Consider the following 17,500-nt stretch of genomic DNA (forward strand, 5'->3'; position numbering starts at 1 on the left):
CGGGAGAAAAAGAATAAATATGAACAAAATTCAGAAGCTGACAATTGTAACAGAGAGATGGAGCAGGAGACATGACGCGCCGTGAATCACTAACGAAGGTCAAAGCAACGCCTGTCACAAGGAAGCACTGGAAGGCATGGCACTGCTGTCCACTGACTCACGCCGCTCTCTCTCTCTCTCTCTCTCTCTCTCTCTCTCTCTCTCTCTCTCTCTCTCTCTCTCTCTCTCTCTCTCTCTCTTTTCAAAATTTCTAAGACTGGGTAACCGTTAGAGAGAGAGAGAGAGAGAGAGAGAGAGAGAGAGAGAGAGAGAGAGAGAGAGAGAGAGAGAGAGAGAGAGAGAGAGAGAGAGAGAGAGAGAGAGAGAGAGAGAGAGAGAGAGAGAGAGAGAGAGAGAGAGAGAGAGAGAGAGAGAGAGATCATAAAACTGACCCATAAACCTACATAAACTAATCTAACCTAACTTAACCCAATTTAACCTAGTCTAACCTAACCTAACCAGCAACGACTGAAGGATTGACAGGACACAACACACACACACACACACACACACACACACACACACACACACACACACACACACACACCATCGTCCTTCATACTTCACTAACCAAGCTTGTGCATCCTTATCTTATTCCAGTGATCCTTAACATTGCGTCCTTATCCTTACCCACGCTCCCCTGTACCCTATTTACTCTTACCCAAAGTCCTTTCACTCGTATAAGAACAAGAAGGTAAGGGGAGCCGCTGTAATCCGTCAGGCATGCACGTGGCAGTTGGTATCCTTTACTATCGTCCTTCCCCGCACCTCTGTAATCTTACCCCAAAATCCTTCAATTGGGTAAGAGTGTAAGAAAGACAGGAAAGCTACAAGAAGTGGTCACAGGGAAACACGTGTGGCGCCAGTCCTTGTTCTACTTACTTCTACCCCTTGTGTTCAACCCCTGCTCACCTCTCCCCGCCTCCGGTAAGCTCACACACCCCTGCACCTCTGCTCAAAACTCGCATAATTATAAGAAAACAATAGAAGATGCAAGAAGTCATCAGTCATACACGTGGTAGTCCCTTTCTTTCTCTCGTGCCCCCTTCCCATCCCTTTACCACGCGTCCCTTCACCTCTGCTCACCCCTGCCCGCCTCCAATAAGCTCAAACACCCCGTAAAGGAGCCACCATCCCCGTGTTTACCCCCGGGGCCACCCAGCGCCTCACACGAGAACAATGGCCACCCGCCGGCGCCAGCGACCGCCCAGTGAAAGGTGTATTATGTCCCCTGCGGATTATCGTGCCCTGCCTTCCCCTCCCCTGCCCTGCCTTGCCCTGCCCTTCCCTGCTCGCCGCACCTGGTTGGTCACTGCGACGCGCCCACACCACCTACTTCTTAGTCAAGCTCTCAGCGGTAAACATCCCGCAGTAGGACTAGAGGCCATAATTCTATTACACTCCTATCCACGCCGCACCTTCACTGCTTTCATAAGGCTCTGATGGAAGTTACATCGAAAGGAGGAGGAGGAGGAGGAGGAGGAGGAGGAGGAGGAGGAGGAGGAGGAGGAGGAGGAGGAGGAGGAGGGGGAGGTGGTGGTGGTGGTGGTGGCAAGGAAATTTCTATGGTTATAGTGGCAGATTAACGCAATATCTTCATCATTAATAGGAGGAAGAGTTTTGAGAATTTGGTTATTCCTCTGTGTGGGTTTTGGATATAGCCGTGAAGAGAGTAAGAGGTTTCAGAATCAGTATGGAATGAGTTCATTTGATACGGAAATTGAAGCTGGCATCGGTTCTTCAGGCGAGTGGTTAATGACTGAAATGGACTGGATTATCAGGGATTTTTGGTCTGTGGGTAACCAAAGGAGGAGGTCTAAGAGGAAATTAGGCACATTTACGGGTAGGCATGATTAGTGGGCGCAGTTAGTAGGTAGATTTTATACAGGGAGTGCCATGTGTAGACCTACTGGCTTTTTGCAGCTTCTGTTTGTAATCTTAATCTCACTTTCTTTCTGTTCCCCACGATTCCTTACTCGACTATTATTAACCCGTTCTGTATCATGACGCGTTTCCATATTCACTCTGCTTACTATTTGCTGATTTTATACAGCTTCAGAAACTCATGTGGGGAATTAGAATAGTGAAGACTCTGGCCATTAATCTTCTGACCTTCACAGACCCTTCCTAATGTCAATAAAGTCGCCTAATCGCACACTAAATTCATGGTAAAAATGCGTCCCAGTTATGAACAGGTTAAATCCAGTTCAGAATTAAGAGCCATGGATTGTATTTCTAATATTGCATTCAGGCACTTACATTCCATAGAAAAAAGCAACTGATCAAGTCCAAAACACTAGTACAAGTAGAGACATTCGTGGTGCACACACAGCACTGTAGAACACAAAGAAACAACGAACAGCATCAGAGAAGACACGCTGGCTGCCCGTTACCAGATTGATCGGCCGCACTGCCCAGTATGCAGCACTGAAACGTGAGCGGTAACAAAGACGAGGACTACGCACACACACACACACACACACACACACACATATAGACCTACTGACCACACAATCACAAGCAATACATTACGAATCACTCAAAAAAACACTAAATAACACGGCAAAACACAAACACAACACATAAACCACCACACCATCGCCCCGTACAAACACACAGGTGACGTCCCACTTCCTCCCTCCTTCTCCTCCCCTAAGCCGCCCCACGCTGCTGTACTTTACCTCCACCTTCCCTTCAGGTGAGTGAGCGGCGCAGGCAGGTAACCTCGGTAATACCTCGTCAGGATGATTCCTCGGCCAACGCATCCTGAGCCACCGCTTTTGTTCCTCTTTATCTCCAATCTTCATCCTTCCCTCTCCTTTTGTCCTCCTCTCCGAAGCCTAATCTGCTGCCCCGCCCCTCCACCTCCCCACATCACCCGCCCTTACTTTGGGTGTAATCCCTCAGCCTGTTTTATACTCATCGACCCAAACGTTGTCTTGTATCACTAAAACACCCTTCTCCTTCTCCTTCTCCTTCTTCCTATCAGCTCCTCCTTACCTCTCTTACTCCTCCACCTCCTCCTTCTTCTCCATATCATCATAGTTCTATCCCTATCAACTCTTAACTTCTCTCATCTTGCTACGACCATAAGGGGAAATGGAAGTATGCTGTACTCACGGGTGTGTCATGTGCACATGTTCCTCGCTATGACTGGATCTGTAAAGGAAGAAAAGGAGCAGTGAGTTTGCAAGCGCGTGGGTCTCCTCTCCGTGGTCAGCAGAGGCCACAGCAAGGGAGCAAGGCAGTTGTGTTGGGTGAATAGTTGGTCCGCTAATACATTGCTTGTGTTGGTTGACTCATTCGTCTCAGTAGGAAAGGAAATGTAGGTGACTGTGTGTGTGTGTGTGTGTGTGTGTGTGTGTGTGTGTGTGTGTGTGTGTGTGTGTAGAAATGATTTGTAGCTTAGTTTTTTTTTCTTTATCTTACTATATATATCTTTTAATAGACCAGTCACATTTTGTATAATTTGTTTGGTGTGGTCAATGAAATGCCTGTCTGTTTATCGATTTGTGTGTGTGTGTGTGTGTGTGTGTGTGTGTGTGTGTGTGTGTGTGTGTGTGTGTGTGTGTGGTGAGGGAGAAAAACCGTGTTTCAAATTAAACCTAAAAATGCGATAGGAGACAGGGAGGGGGAAAAAAGAAGTCAAAGTTTGGAAGCATTCATTTCCTCTGCGTCGACTTTGCGGCGCGCGAGAGAAAACAGGACGGAGGGAGGAAAACCAGTAGTCCAGTACCAAACTCTCCATAATGGCACACACGAGATAACATTGCCCCGTGAAAAGAAAGACATCCATAGGCAATACTAGCAGCGAACACACACACACACACACACACACACACACACTAACTATATCATTGTATGTAACACGTGCGGGGAATACCTCAAGTTAAAAAATAAAGCGGGAATGAAAATAAGATCAAAAGCCTGTATTTTCAAACTGTTAAGATCTCATTAGGATTACTTTCAAAGGTCAAGAAGAGATGATAAGATCGAGTTCACTGATGCAGAACCGTGAGATGAGAAGAGGGAGGCGGGTGAGGCTGCGGGGCCGCGTCAAGTGTGGCTGGGAGGGACACATGGGCTGGGTGCAGTGGTCTTGAAGCAATCAATTACAGGAGTCAGGTTGGCGGTCAGCGAGGTGTTTACACAAAGGGAAGGCGGCGGCGGCAGCAGCGGTGGTGGTGGTGGTGGTGGTGAAGGGGAGAGGTGGTGGGGGAGTGTGACAGACCCCTTGACGCGCCACTACTCTCGCTCTCTGTCCTCTGCCCGCCACGCGCCACTGCCCGACACCGCTCACAATGCCACCACCACTACATTGCTAAATGTTATGTAATTCTTCCAATATTAACTAATATGGTCTGCAACACACACACACACACACGTGTATGTGTGTGTGTGTCTGTACTTCACGGGTGGCTGCCAGTGTCACGATCTCGGAAGCGCAAGTTTTTGCTTTCCGGGGTGGGCGGCTGGGCGCGGGCGTCATCCCGCCACGCGCCCTCAGCCTGTGGGGGTGAGGGAGTGTTCAGTGTTGTCCTATAGGGTTCACTTGGCCCTGCTAAGTCAGCCCCTTGCTCAGCCCCGTGGCCTCAGCATACTGCCTCACCCAGTCATTGGGTGACCCTTATCTTGCTTCCAGCCTCATCTAATTATTTTGGCTTCTTTATCATTAAATTTACAATAGAGAGATTATAATTGATAAATAAACGATCCTATGTTTATTTTGATGTAGAAATGTTTGTTTACAAGGAAGAGGCGCCACTTGCATCAGTTCTCTCATTGGTCAATACGCCACCACACCCCGCCCTCTATTAGTTGCCAGCCAGGAGTTTCCACAGCTGAATTATCCTAACAAACACCGCAAAAACAGTGGTATTTCCATGAAAGAAAGTTATGACATCACAGAATGAGAGGTTTCTTAATGTTTGCAGTATCCGCACAGTGATGACAGTAACCGAAGTTACTACATAAAGTAATACTACGCCTTATAAAGCTGTTTGGGGGAGGAGCGGGATCTGCGCGCGCACCTGTTACAGTCATCTTTTGAGAGGAGGGACCTGTTCATCCGTTATTTAGTCCCTCAACACTGAGGCGAGCTTTCACATTCAGTTCCCGCGGTGAGGTGGTACCAGTAAGACGTGCCGTGTCTTGTGTACGTGTCACTCCGTGGACATCCACACTTGCCAGTCATGATCAACTTGTTAAACGCGGGCGCCGTACCATTTGGCTACACAAGTGACAAAATAGAGAGTGATTTCCCAGGCTACATCGAGGACTGCATATCTACAGGCATGAGCTGCCACTACGTGCCCGACATGCGAGGTGAGTGAACTCTGCCGTGGTTAGGAAGGCCTCCTGCATGCGAGGAACTTCAAATATTTCCTGACTGTGTGTACCCTCAGCTGAAGTATTAGTTTGTTTATCCACTTAGTTAGGCATACAAGTTAGTTTGAAGTGTGTATAACTATGTAGGATGCGCGGGTTACACTGATGCTGGGATGGCGGGAGCACAAGCCGTGGCCGCACCTGTTGCAACTTGTCTTGACCCTCATGACTGGCGCTCGGCTCATCACGCTTGTTCCCCCCACCATCCAGCGCTGCCATAGTACATTGTAGCACAATGCCTGCAGCATTTACAAGATATTGTGCAGCTTAGGTTCATCCCCTTAGCAAGTTCAAACACGCACTGGGTCATGCAGTACGTGGAGCGGGTTGCGACGCGGCACCGTTACTTGTTGCAAGGACGTTGCCACTTGCCTGACTGGACTGGCATCTCGCGTGATAGCCTCTCTCGGTCAAAGTTTCTCGAACGGCAGCAGGGCGTGTTGCGTCTTAATGTTACAAAGACTATAAATTGTTTATTTTTTATGTTGATTTGGTTAGTTGCGAATGGTGGTGTAGTGATGACTGAGTGTTTGGCACGTTTGTGCAAGTCAAGCTGCAAAGTGATTAGTTATGAAGCTACTTATTTTTCCGGTCTGATTTTTCCACATTTTATTGAATGCATTATACTTTTATGAAGTTTTAATTTTTCCATTGCCTAAATTTTGACGTGAATAACGATATGTATTTATCATCTGACAGTGAACCCCTTGTTATCAATAAGGTTCTTATTTTGAAACACTCTAGGCTTTCATAACTTTCATAAGAAACAAATTATCAATCAGATTCTTTTTCTTAGACGGTGCTGAATTTTTGTCAAGCTGCCACCAGAAGCAATAAAACGACTTAATCGCCAAATCTCACCGCCAGATGAGAGGCATTAAAAAAGTGAGTGCAGTTCAATCATGCTCTAGGTGATATGACTTATCCCGGCGTGGTGATCACAGCTTGACAGAACCCCGACCACTTAACCCTCGTGTTCAACGTAAGGGACTGGAGGAGGATGGTAATGTGTAAACGAAGACTTGACCTGGATGCACCATTTGTCACTGCATGCGTGTGACTTGACATTTGAAGTCGATGATGTCGGTGTATTAAGTAAGTGTGTGTATACAATATCTATCATGTAAGAATGACTAACGTTTATAGTGGTCGAACTGTACGCCTGTTAACCAATCTGTAAGACCTATATGCTACTGATAACTCACTTTAAATAACATTGAGCTTATTGGTGAAAGGAAGGAAAAGCTCTCTGAAGAAACACTTGCTGAATGTGAAGGCTCGTGAGATGAGTGGAGGAGAATGCTTGTGTTTTGTGATTCGACACTAGGTGAAGAATGCATGGGAGTGGTGGGAGTGTGGTAAGGATTGGCGTGTGTTGCAGTGATTGAGGGTGCCAGACTGGTGTTGATCATTGGGATACCAGGACTGGTGTTGAAATGTTACACGTAAAATTCTACGTGATGTGTTGGCTGCCTTTCAAATCTCACTCGAGCAACTGTTCCTCTTATTGTTATGAACTACACGTATTTTCACAAATTTTCTGATCTACATAGAACACAAATGTCATCCACGTATTAAGAGTTAGGATGTTGACTAACTCTGCGGGATACAACCTCCGTACACCATGATGGAGCGCAAGTCTACGGGTGGCGCGTGCAGTCCTTCAGCGTGACCAGCGCCACCTGGCTCGCGCGAAAGGTGATAAGGCGAAGTTGCGTCTCTCCAGTGACAGGTGTAGTGAAAGGGAAAGTAGGTATCTTTGTCAGTGTTGGTGTAGAAGGGTAGGCACACCTGTCCTGAGATGAAGCAATAGTGAATCGACTTAGTGTTACCAGGCTGGTGGCCTCTGGCGTGTTATTTATTTCTCATTAACAATTGGAATATTACCTATTATATATGATAATAAGTCAGCATTCTTCATTGGTGTGGTGAGGTGGTGTGTTGCGTGGTAGTCACCTGGTAGTAAGGCTGCTGCGTGTCTCGGTGGGAGGGCGGCGCGGTCATTAGCCCTGCTCATGGTTGTAACCATCTCCTTAATTGTTTTATTTTATAACCTGTTATTACTATTGCACGACAGTGACGACATGACAGTGAGCGCCGCGGCCAGGTGCGCCGCTAATGCTTCTCTCTCCCTCCCCTTCATGGTTTATGAATCTTGCAAAACTGTTTCCCAATAATTAGCTAAACGTCGCGTCCTGACCTGAGTGTTGCCAGGAACACATATCCTGTGCAGCGCGCCCCCGCCGCCATTTGCCCGGTGGATCTACTGATGCTGAACATCTTTTCATGAGTGTCTACACTTGTTGCATTACAGCATGTACACCTGATATGACTCGCTGGTGCTATCATGTGATTGTCAGGCACATCACATCACCTCATTGACCAACATCACACACGCACGTAGGTATGCCACCCTGATCCTCGTTTCGCCGTAACACCGTGTTAGGAGACGGTAGTGGAAACAGTGTTGAATTCACTGGACAAGATGTTGAGGTATGAGACTACGTTAGGCAAGCATCAAGGAAACCACAACTAACTTCTGTCCATTTTCCCCACCAGGCACCTTTCCGCTTCCCGACGTCATCATCAGCAACACGCCTCCTCCCTCTCCCCTCCGCCGCGCCCGCTCCTGCCACGCCTTCTTCCCTGAGAAGACTGAGACGCTGCCCCCCTCCCCGCTCACTCCCCCTGCCACACCCGGGGCTGTGTTTGATGGTGAGGCCGGAGTGCAGGCGCTGCAGACGGGGCTCGGCCACATCCAGGAGGTGAGGCGACGGCTGCGGGACAACAACTCCCTCAACCCCTTACAACTGCCCCAGCTGTCCTGGCCCCTGCCTGCCCACGCACAGCCGCAATCCAACCGCGGGTCTGTCATGGAAGAAGCAGAGTCTGCCCCGGAGAGGAGAGCCCCGATGAATGAGGCGCGAGGGGCGGGCAGCACGGAGGAGCACCACCACTGGCGGCTGATAGGGGGCGAGCTGAGGATGGTGGCAGACCAGTTTCAGCGGAACAAGTCAAAAGTAAGTATGAATGTGACTCTTCGTCTTGATCCCCTTACAGCCCAGCACTCACCCCACCTTGTCTTCCCCTTCCTCCCAGCACGCGGCAGTGTCCGAGTGGGTGCACGTGTGGGTGGTAGAAGAGGGCGCGTGCACGTGACGGTCACTCTGTGCGGATAATGGCTTCATCTCATTAATTATCGTCCCAGACTATCATGACTGGCTCGGAGGCGTCGAGTCAGGGGGAGTTGGGGGTGGGACGGAAGGCATGCAGAGAGGGAGGGAGGAAGGGTGGGGCTAGGGGAAATGCATAACTCTCACTAACTTTCACTTAGTTCCGCATCCGTGTGGCCTTCACCTTGCTGTGCGGAGTCGCTTTCCCAACCATGCAACCTTGCTTGGTCATGAATGGGTGCCACATCCGTCAGGCGCGTGGTAAGCAGACTGCCGCCCACGACCACACATTAGACAACGCAGGTTGGCCATCTGACGCCGCGATGGTGCCGACACGCGAGCACCGACTTAGCGGGTCAGTGACTCGCTCAGGTAATCGCTCGTTAATCCAGTAATTATAATATGATAACGAGACACACGTGCGCTTGTTAAACCTCCACCACCTGCGCCCTAAACGTCCGCTCATCGACCTGATTAGTTTGGGGCGACATGTTTTAATTCGTAATGATCCTCACGCACTGACATCTGGCTGGGCTTCCTTGATGGGCCGCTGGTGGGGATCAGGCGTCCTAATGAACCCATCAATGTGTGTGTGTGTGTGTGTGTGTGTGTAGGGACTTGGAGTGGAGGTGGGGCAGCAGACTTGGTGTAGTATATATATGTTGTGAGTGCCACATAGTTGTACCTACAGTGTCATGCCTGGCAGCTGCTGCGGAGGCACAATGTGACAGCGAGAGGAAGGCGAGAGACGCTATAATCATGTGCTTTGCCCCTCTTTTCCAACATGAATCACTTAGCGACGCCTATACAGCACCGTAGTTATTCAGTTCTATGTTGGTATAATTCCTGATTTCCTTTATATACAGGCAGTCACTCTGCAGAGGTTGGCACAATCGCAACTTGCTACTGAGTTTTAATGATTGTCTTCTTCTTGCAGGCATCCGGCAAGGGCAGTAGCGAGGCGGCGGCACACACCGTGGTGCCGGCAGTCCTGGGCAGGTGCCTGGCGGCGTCCCTCCTCTGTCTGGTGTGGTGGCGACTCTACAACAAGTTACGCTGATTGGGCGAGGGATGGCGGCGCTTCCCTCGTCATCATCTTGCCCTGTGCGACCTGATCAAGGTCAAGGTCCGGAGGGGCCGGTGTGTCTCCAGGGCCTTTGTGGCCTCCTTCGAAAGCCGTTGTGTCAAAATTTGTCAATGGTGTGTGTTGGGGGGCGGCGGTCGAGATGATGGTGAGGAGCCTCCCCCGCCTCCCTGAGCGCGCTGTTTCTTGGTTCCTGCCACGCAAAATGATCGCCACTTTGTGCACTGCGAGGCCGCAATCCCTAGACCCATGTACAGACCGTCTTGTGAGGGATGCCTTGCTGAGAGATGTGTTTTTTTGCAATTATTATTTTGTTAGAGGTTGTCCAGAAGGTTCTGTTCCAAGTGTGTAGAACAGACGTCAGTAGTTTATGCCTAAAAAATGTTTGGATATTTTTATTTCGGAGTCACGTAGCACAAGCTTTTCTTTCCATGAATGGCACGTGAACAGTTGTACAGATGCTTCGCTCCTCTTTTTGTTTTTCTTTTAGGATAGTTGATGTAGCTGATAAGATTCATATTTTGATAAGTATCGTGTGTAAGACGTCCAAATCTCCCAGACTAACTGTTCCATCCCGTCAAAGTCACACTACACCTCTGCCCGCTGTCTTTCATTATGGAGGAAATCTCTCATAAGACTCGAGGAGAAGAGGAGGTGCACTCGAGCTTCACCAACTTCTCTGTCTGTCTCTTGAAATTCAGAGGATGCAGCGTGGTGCTCTTGCTCCTCCTCCTTGCCTTTGAGTTTGGAAAATAAAGTAACTCGAGAGTTTTCCATGCCAAGCTAATGTGTGAAGGTTTAGGACCGCCTAGTTGTGTTAAGCGCCACGTGTCTGGAGAATGTGAGGGCCAGAAAGGCAATCTTTTTCGGTCTTTGAGGTGTTGTCGCGTAGGCTCAGGTCAGTATATTTTGTATATTTTGACTCTGCGGCGGTGAGTAAGCTTAAGCCAGGAACGGGTGGACGGGACAAGGTGTGTTGAGTTAGGCCAGACCACCACTGCCGCTGCCTCTTGATCTCACTAGCCATTAGTAGACTTTCTTTCCGCTCAGTGCTGGACTACCAGTCTTTCAGGGGAGGAGTCCCGCTCCGCCCCCGTACCATTAAGTGTTTCGCGGGCGTCTGCGCGTCCCAGTTATTGTAAATGTCTTTCAAGGTACGCATTAAGGTCAGTCAAGGGGGCGCTGTCTTCACCTCCTGTAAACTAAGCTCTTTCAGAGGGGCGTCGCTTACTACCTCAGATATAAAGTCTATTTGAGTGGTGAGGCGACTCCCCCGCCCATTAGCCATAAGATTTGAGGAAGGCAGGACTTCTCAGTGAGCCACGAAAAAGGTATTAAAACTATTTGACAAGAAAAAATACAGACACAGCGCGTGGGACCAAAGTTGGAGAGTTAAAAAAAAAAAAAAAAAGAAAGTTTGCAGTTCCATTCTTGAGGCGATCTGTGAAAAGACATCCTGCCTTCTTTTGGTGTAAAAGACAGATTTTATGGTGCTGTACAGAACGACTAGCAATATTCCTTCTATGTACACTGACTGGCAACTCTGATACGAACGAACGAAAAAACAATCAAATAATGTTAATTGTACCTTAAGGAAGCCATACATTCCCTGAAAAAACTCACTTCAAAGCGTAACAGTGACAGCAGTGATGGTGACTGATGAAACAAGGCCGTTCGCATCAGAGTGCCGAGTCTGTGTCACGTTCATCAAAGCTACGTGACGTGATACCTGCGTGGGCCTTAAGGTGGGCTGGCCAGGTGACACCCTATGCCCTGTCAAGCCTCGCCAGCCCATGCCAGGGACCCACGCCCCTCCCAGCGCTGAGGGATATATATTTATTTTTACTCCCGGATGTTTTTTATTATGTTTTCGTTGTTTTCTTTGCTTTTCTCTTCCGTCAGGACATTTACATCTCACGGTAAAGGAATTTGCATGTACGAAATGGTAATTGAAAGGAGGAAAAGTAAAGAATTTAATTTTTATCTTTCATATTGTTACGAATGTGAGGGAAAATTTCTTTTCTTGCTTTTTTTTTTTTTGTGACAGGAAAGCTTGTACCACCAATGATGACTGGCTGTGTGTGTGTGTGTGTGTGTGTGTGTGTGTGTGTGTGTGTGTGTGTGTGTGTGTGAGAGAAAGTCCACAAACTACACATTATTCTGACAAAGGTTGACCAATTAGCTCGCCTTCCTTCACACATAAGCAGTGTGTCTGTCTTTTCTTCGGTTCAGTTAAGGGATAAATTATGTATTGTAGTATCTACTGGAGTGCTCTTGTGAGCTATCTTACGTGTTCTGTGACGCCTTTACACACACACACACACACACACACACACACACACACACACACACACACACACACACACACACACACACACACACACACACACTTCTCTCCCTCGCTGTACTGCTCTGTTCTCTAGTCAGGACACTTCACATTAAAAGACAATTGACCAGGTTATGTATCAAGGGCGTGAGACCCAATGATCTCAAAGAAGCCAAAACGCCGCTCACCAGGAATGCCGGAGCTCTGCATTCCTCTTCCCTTCCCTTCCCACCCGCCCGCTGTCAAAACATACCAGACCGTCAGGCTCATTTGCAGGATCTCAAACAATAAAGTGCAATAAATAAGTAGTTTCATTGCAATAGGACTGGCTGACCGACCAACCAACGCACGGGAGTCTTGATTGATGGATCATGTCATCTATTTTTCACCGACTTGAAACTATTTTCTTGTGTATGTGTTTTGCAATGTTCTCAATTTTTTGTACGATACATTAGGTTATAATGTATAAATAAATCACGCAAGTAGATTCCCCTGAGTTTGTCTGTCATCATGTGGAAAGTGGCGCTGAGAGAGCGAGAGAGAGAGAGAGAGAGGGGAAAGGAGGAAGCTCAGAGATGAAGTCATTTTAACTTATTGTTAAAATGCTCAAAGTAAAAGTTACTCATGTACTCAGGAAGGAGAGAGAGAGAGAGAGAGAAGTGCTTTAAAAAAGTGGAAGGGAAACAGATACAAATGTGTCATGACCATAGAGAAGGATTCAGAAGAGAAACAAAAGGTAAGACTTGATTCTACAATATTGGCATATCATTCCCCAGACAGGTGAGTCGACATGGAAAGTGAAACAACATAGTAAACTAAATTTCATTTATTTCTAACAATGTAATGTCTTTCACGAGGAAGTATAAATATGACGTATTAGTAAGTACAATGTCTTTATGAAAACAACGAGCTGAGATTAGTATATGCGTCTTTGAGCGTATCCAAGCCTAGACCCGAGATTCGCTACAAGGTTTTCTTAAACATTTTGACATTCTAACCACAATTAAGAAGATTCAGCAATTAAAAGTAGGTAGATAGGTAAAGCAATAATTATTAATAAAATACAGGAATGTGGTAAATCAAACAACCTATCTTTTCCTACTCTTTTTTCACCTCTTCTCTTCCCACCCAGTCTCTTCTGACTAGTGGCCTTCTTTTTCACTCTCCTTTGGATAAAAGAAGAGGTGTTCCATCCTCTTTGAACTGACTACAGTGAAAGCTACTGGGGTTTTCATACACACACACACACACACACACACACACACACACACACACACACACAACACACACATTTCATTTTTGCTCTCTCATCACTTATTACAATAGAATTCTCCCAGCAATGACGTAGATATCACATGTTAAGGCACTGGTTGGCAGGCTGAGGTAGGTGGAAGGAGTAGTGGTGACCGCGTTATCTCCCTTTTGGCGGTGACGAACGTAAGTTAATCTGGATGGGTCACATGCACCGGGACACCCTTATCTACAACAACAAACAACATGTCATTACTGCCATGCTACCTGCACTAACCCTACCATTCATTGCTGCTACTACCATTACCACATACACCAATACCACCATTGTTACTACTGTTAGGACTGATGTTGCTACTTCTACTGCCACTACTACTACAACTACTACTATTACTCCTACTACTGTTACTACCATCACCACCACCACCACCACCACCTCTCCTACACGCTGCCATTTCCTTGTGTTCCTATATTGTCACCACTGTCTTGACCTTCCTTCTCCACGAGTGCCGTCTGCATTACTAGTGCCGCTGCTTATTCCGCTACTACTCTTACTTGCTACAACTACGACTACAATTACTTTTACTACTCCTATTACTACTACTTATATACTTCTATTACTACAACAACAGTTATTACTACTACTACTACTACTATAACTATTACTACTATTACTTCTATTACTACCACTACTTCTACTACTATTACAACTATTACTACTACTACTCCTACTTACTTCTACTACTGCTACTTCTACAACAACAACTACTATTACTACTACTACCACTACTACTACTACTACTACTACTACTACTACTACTACTACTACTACAACAACTACTACTATAGCAACAACAACAAAAACTACTATGTACTACTACTACTACTATTACTACTACTACTACTACTACTAGTACTACTACTACTGCTACTAACAATAACAATAATAATAATAATAATAATAATAATAATAATAATAATAATAATAGTAAGGCATCTGACACACATCTTCATCACTTTACCTGCACAACAGTCACTGAGCAGCTCGTCTACTGGCGCAAGACCAATCCTCGCACATACAGGTGGTGGATGAGGCAGTACAGGAGTAAGAGGCAGCAATAGAGGCACCAGCAGGCCACAATTAATATGGCAAGGATGAAGACCTGAGTGTTGTCAGTCTGAGCTGCGTCGGGTGGGAGGTCATCTTGAGGTATAGAAGGCTCTAGCTGCTCATCATTCACTCTCCTCATTCTGACAACTGCCGGCGGTGTATCACTCCTCCTCCTCCCTCTGTAAGACTCCTCATCGTCATTGTATTCATCATCCCGGCCCACCTGCGCCACCACCCCATTGGTCACGGTGCCACGATTGCATCCCATTCCTGAACAAAATGGGATGGCGGTGAAGGTGGTTCCGGTAGTGGCGGTGGCTGTAGTGGTGGCGCTGGTGGTGGTGGCGGCGGTGGGAAGGATGGGAGTGTTGGTTACTGTGGCAGTGATAGCCCAGCGACCTCTGCGTGAGAATAATCAGGTACACACACTAATTACCGATTGTGATTATTATAAGTGACAAAATCTGTACATGTCCAGTGAGCTTCGTCCAAGTTTATCGTACTTATCACACGATTGAAACTCACTCACGGTAGCCTCAATTGTTCCAAGGCACGCAAGCTGCTTAGAGTTTACACTTATCCACTAACACATTTTTTCCTATTCCCAGCGAAGGCTCTTACTTAGACGTCTTTCTCTTACGAGCTGCAGAAGCGAACTGAGTCAACTCGCTTCTTTTGACTGGCGGACCAAACAGGAAAACCTAACGTATCTTGTCCTTTCTCTCATCCTGAGAGATTACTCTTCTTAGTCACATAGGCTGGGTGATAAGCATATCACTATCTGTTCCTCGCTGCACCCTTCTGCTGTTATCATCCCCGTTATCTGCGTCAGTGGATAGGCAAAGATTAAAATGCAACACCTAACACCACTGGATGGACGCCATGCAAGGCTCCTTTACTTGTGTGTATGGTGGAAAGTCTCGTCGTATCCAAGAACCGCAACTTAATTTGACCTATTAAAACATCTATGGCAGACCTATTGAGGCATTATTGTCTCGCAAATATCTTGTAAATATACAATTGGATACACGTAACATTTTGGCACAAGTTGCTGACATCGCCTCTTATAGTTCATAGCAACCCAGAGAACACTGTTAAGTTCATTCATCAAGAAGTTCACTCGCGGCGTCAGGGAGAATCTGGCATCCTCGCCAATACATGAAAATGTTTCCTAGAAGAGGCCACCCACTCACTTGTTATTGCTGGGATGAGTCAAGTGGCGCGTGGTGAGTGGAAGAACAGCAGGACACGAACTTCACAATTAAATTTCTTATTTCTTAAGAGGTGTGACATAGCACGATCATGTCTCAAATGATATAGAGCTGCCTTTAAATAACTTATTAACCCGACCACTCCATCATCTCTCTCTCTCTCTCTCTCTCTCTCTCTCTCTCTCTCTCTCTCTCTCTCTCGTGTTCAATTAGCCAACCATACCCTCAGTTCATAAATTACTTCAACCCCTTAACACTTTTTTTTTTTCTCCATGTTCCGCTTCCTCATTTAAATCACCACGTTGTGCTTCTCTAACCCTTGCCACTAGAATAGCCCACGCTCTTCCTAACCTAACCCAACGTAACGCATCCTCTGTCCAATGTAACCTAACCTAATCTTAATCCTTGCCACCTTCAGCCAAACTTAACCTAACGTCACGCATCTTCTGCCCAATCTAACCTAACCTAAGCTAACGTCACCCTTGTTACTCTATAGTCGAGCTGCCGCCAACTTCTGCTCCCTTTACTTAATGACGGCATTGTCCTGTGTAAGTGCGCCGTCCCCCTCCCCCTCCTTTTGGAAGTGGATGAGACTCATAAAAAAATATATATTCAAATTATGTGAGGGACCCATTAAAACCACTGCGGCGGACGAAGAACATGAGAACGCGGCAAAAAAAAAATAATAATAAAAAGGGGAGATTTGATATTTTGTTTTGTTTTATTTATGGCAGAGAGAGAGAGAGAGAGAGAGAGAGAGAGAGAGAGAGAGAGAGAGAGAGAGAGAGAGAGAGAGAGAGAGAGAGAGAGAGAGAGAGAGAGGGAGTTTATAGTATGTTAACGAAATGGAATTGCAAATACGCAACTTAACACAAAAATTACGAGTACATATCCACACACACACACACACACACACACACACACACACACACACACACACACACACACACTATGCACCATTTATCTTATCATTGGCCTATCTTTTGTCTGTCTGGCAATGTAAACAAGACCCAAGAGTATTAATATATCACCATCATTATAAGGATGACCGAACAATTAATTTAGCCTCACATTACCTAACTCAAACTCAACCTTATTTACCCTAACCTATCCCCGACCAAACCACGGGGTGACAGGGCCAATGAAAAAGATAACTCAAGCATAAACCTATTCTGTATTAACTTTAATCAAACTTAATGTAATCTTTTCTTTGACTTAACCTCTTCAATACTGGGACACATTTTTACCTTGAGATTAGTATACGGTTAGACCATTTCATTGACATTAGGAAGGGTCTATGGAAGGTTAATTGCCACAGTCTTCACTATTTCAATCCCACACATGAATTTCTGAAGCTGTATGAAATCACCAAATAATAAGCAGAATGAATATGAAAACACGTTATGGTATTCAAAGGGTTAACCTAATGTAATTTATCCTAACCTATACATAATCTATACATAACTTATCCTAATCTAACTTACCCTAAACTTAATTAACATGGTAAAACTCTGGAACTCCCTATCCGTTTTTGTATTCCCATCTTCCTATGACCTGAAATCATTTAAGAGGGTTTAAAGACATCCATTCTTCCGGCTGATACTCTCGGACCTGCTCGGAAACTTTTGTTTAACCTTTTTTATTACCTTTGGGGAAATTTCCCATCTTACATAAAACAAAACAAAACAAAACCATCAAATCATTACACAGCAAGAGCGGGAGATGCGAAGCGAGAGTGATTGGGTCGTCAGCTTATATATGGGCCGCTTGTCTCCCTGTCAAGAGGTCTTCAGTGTGCTAATCACGAGGTGCAGAGTGGAGTAACCTCGAGCAGCAATGGAACACCCAACACTACAACAGCTTCCCTGGTAGGTGGTGTTGGTGGTGGTGGTAGGGCGTCAGTGTTTGGGTGTCATG

The 17,500-nt window shown here is 46.3% G+C and overlaps 2 protein-coding genes across 9 annotated transcripts in view; one reads left to right on the forward strand and one right to left on the reverse strand.

Annotated features, from left to right (window-relative positions):
* Positions 1 to 12,497, forward strand: part of LOC123499527 — an 86,568-nt gene extending 74,071 nt beyond the window's left edge. Inside the window, exons 1-3 of one of the 2 annotated variants that reach the window (XM_045247593.1) lie at positions 5,098 to 5,364; positions 7,987 to 8,447; positions 9,538 to 12,497. In XM_045247593.1, coding sequence (XP_045103528.1) covers positions 5,232 to 5,364; positions 7,987 to 8,447; positions 9,538 to 9,660 — 717 coding nt within the window. In that variant the 5' untranslated portion in view covers positions 5,098 to 5,231 and the 3' untranslated portion in view covers positions 9,661 to 12,497. Of the gene's footprint in view, positions 1 to 5,097; positions 5,365 to 7,986; positions 8,448 to 9,537 lie in introns of those variants that run through there. The other variant, XM_045247594.1, reaches the window with a different exon arrangement.
* LOC123499528 overlaps positions 1 to 17,500 on the reverse strand; it is a 126,710-nt gene that overhangs the window by 101,971 nt on the left and 7,239 nt on the right. For 2 of the 7 annotated variants that reach the window (XR_006673018.1, XR_006673016.1), the window contains exons 1-2: positions 14,284 to 14,987; positions 3,160 to 3,198 (exon numbers count right to left, since the gene is read on the reverse strand). Coding sequence is in view for 1 of the 7 variants with exons in the window: in XM_045247595.1 (XP_045103530.1) it covers positions 14,311 to 14,773 (463 nt within the window). In the remaining 6 variants the exon portion in view is untranslated. The other 5 variants (XR_006673011.1, XR_006673010.1, XR_006673012.1 and 2 more) reach the window with 5 other exon arrangements.

This window comes from Portunus trituberculatus, chromosome 50 (assembly GCF_017591435.1).
Source record: "Portunus trituberculatus isolate SZX2019 chromosome 50, ASM1759143v1, whole genome shotgun sequence".
Lineage (NCBI taxonomy): Eukaryota > Metazoa > Arthropoda > Malacostraca > Decapoda > Portunidae > Portunus > Portunus trituberculatus.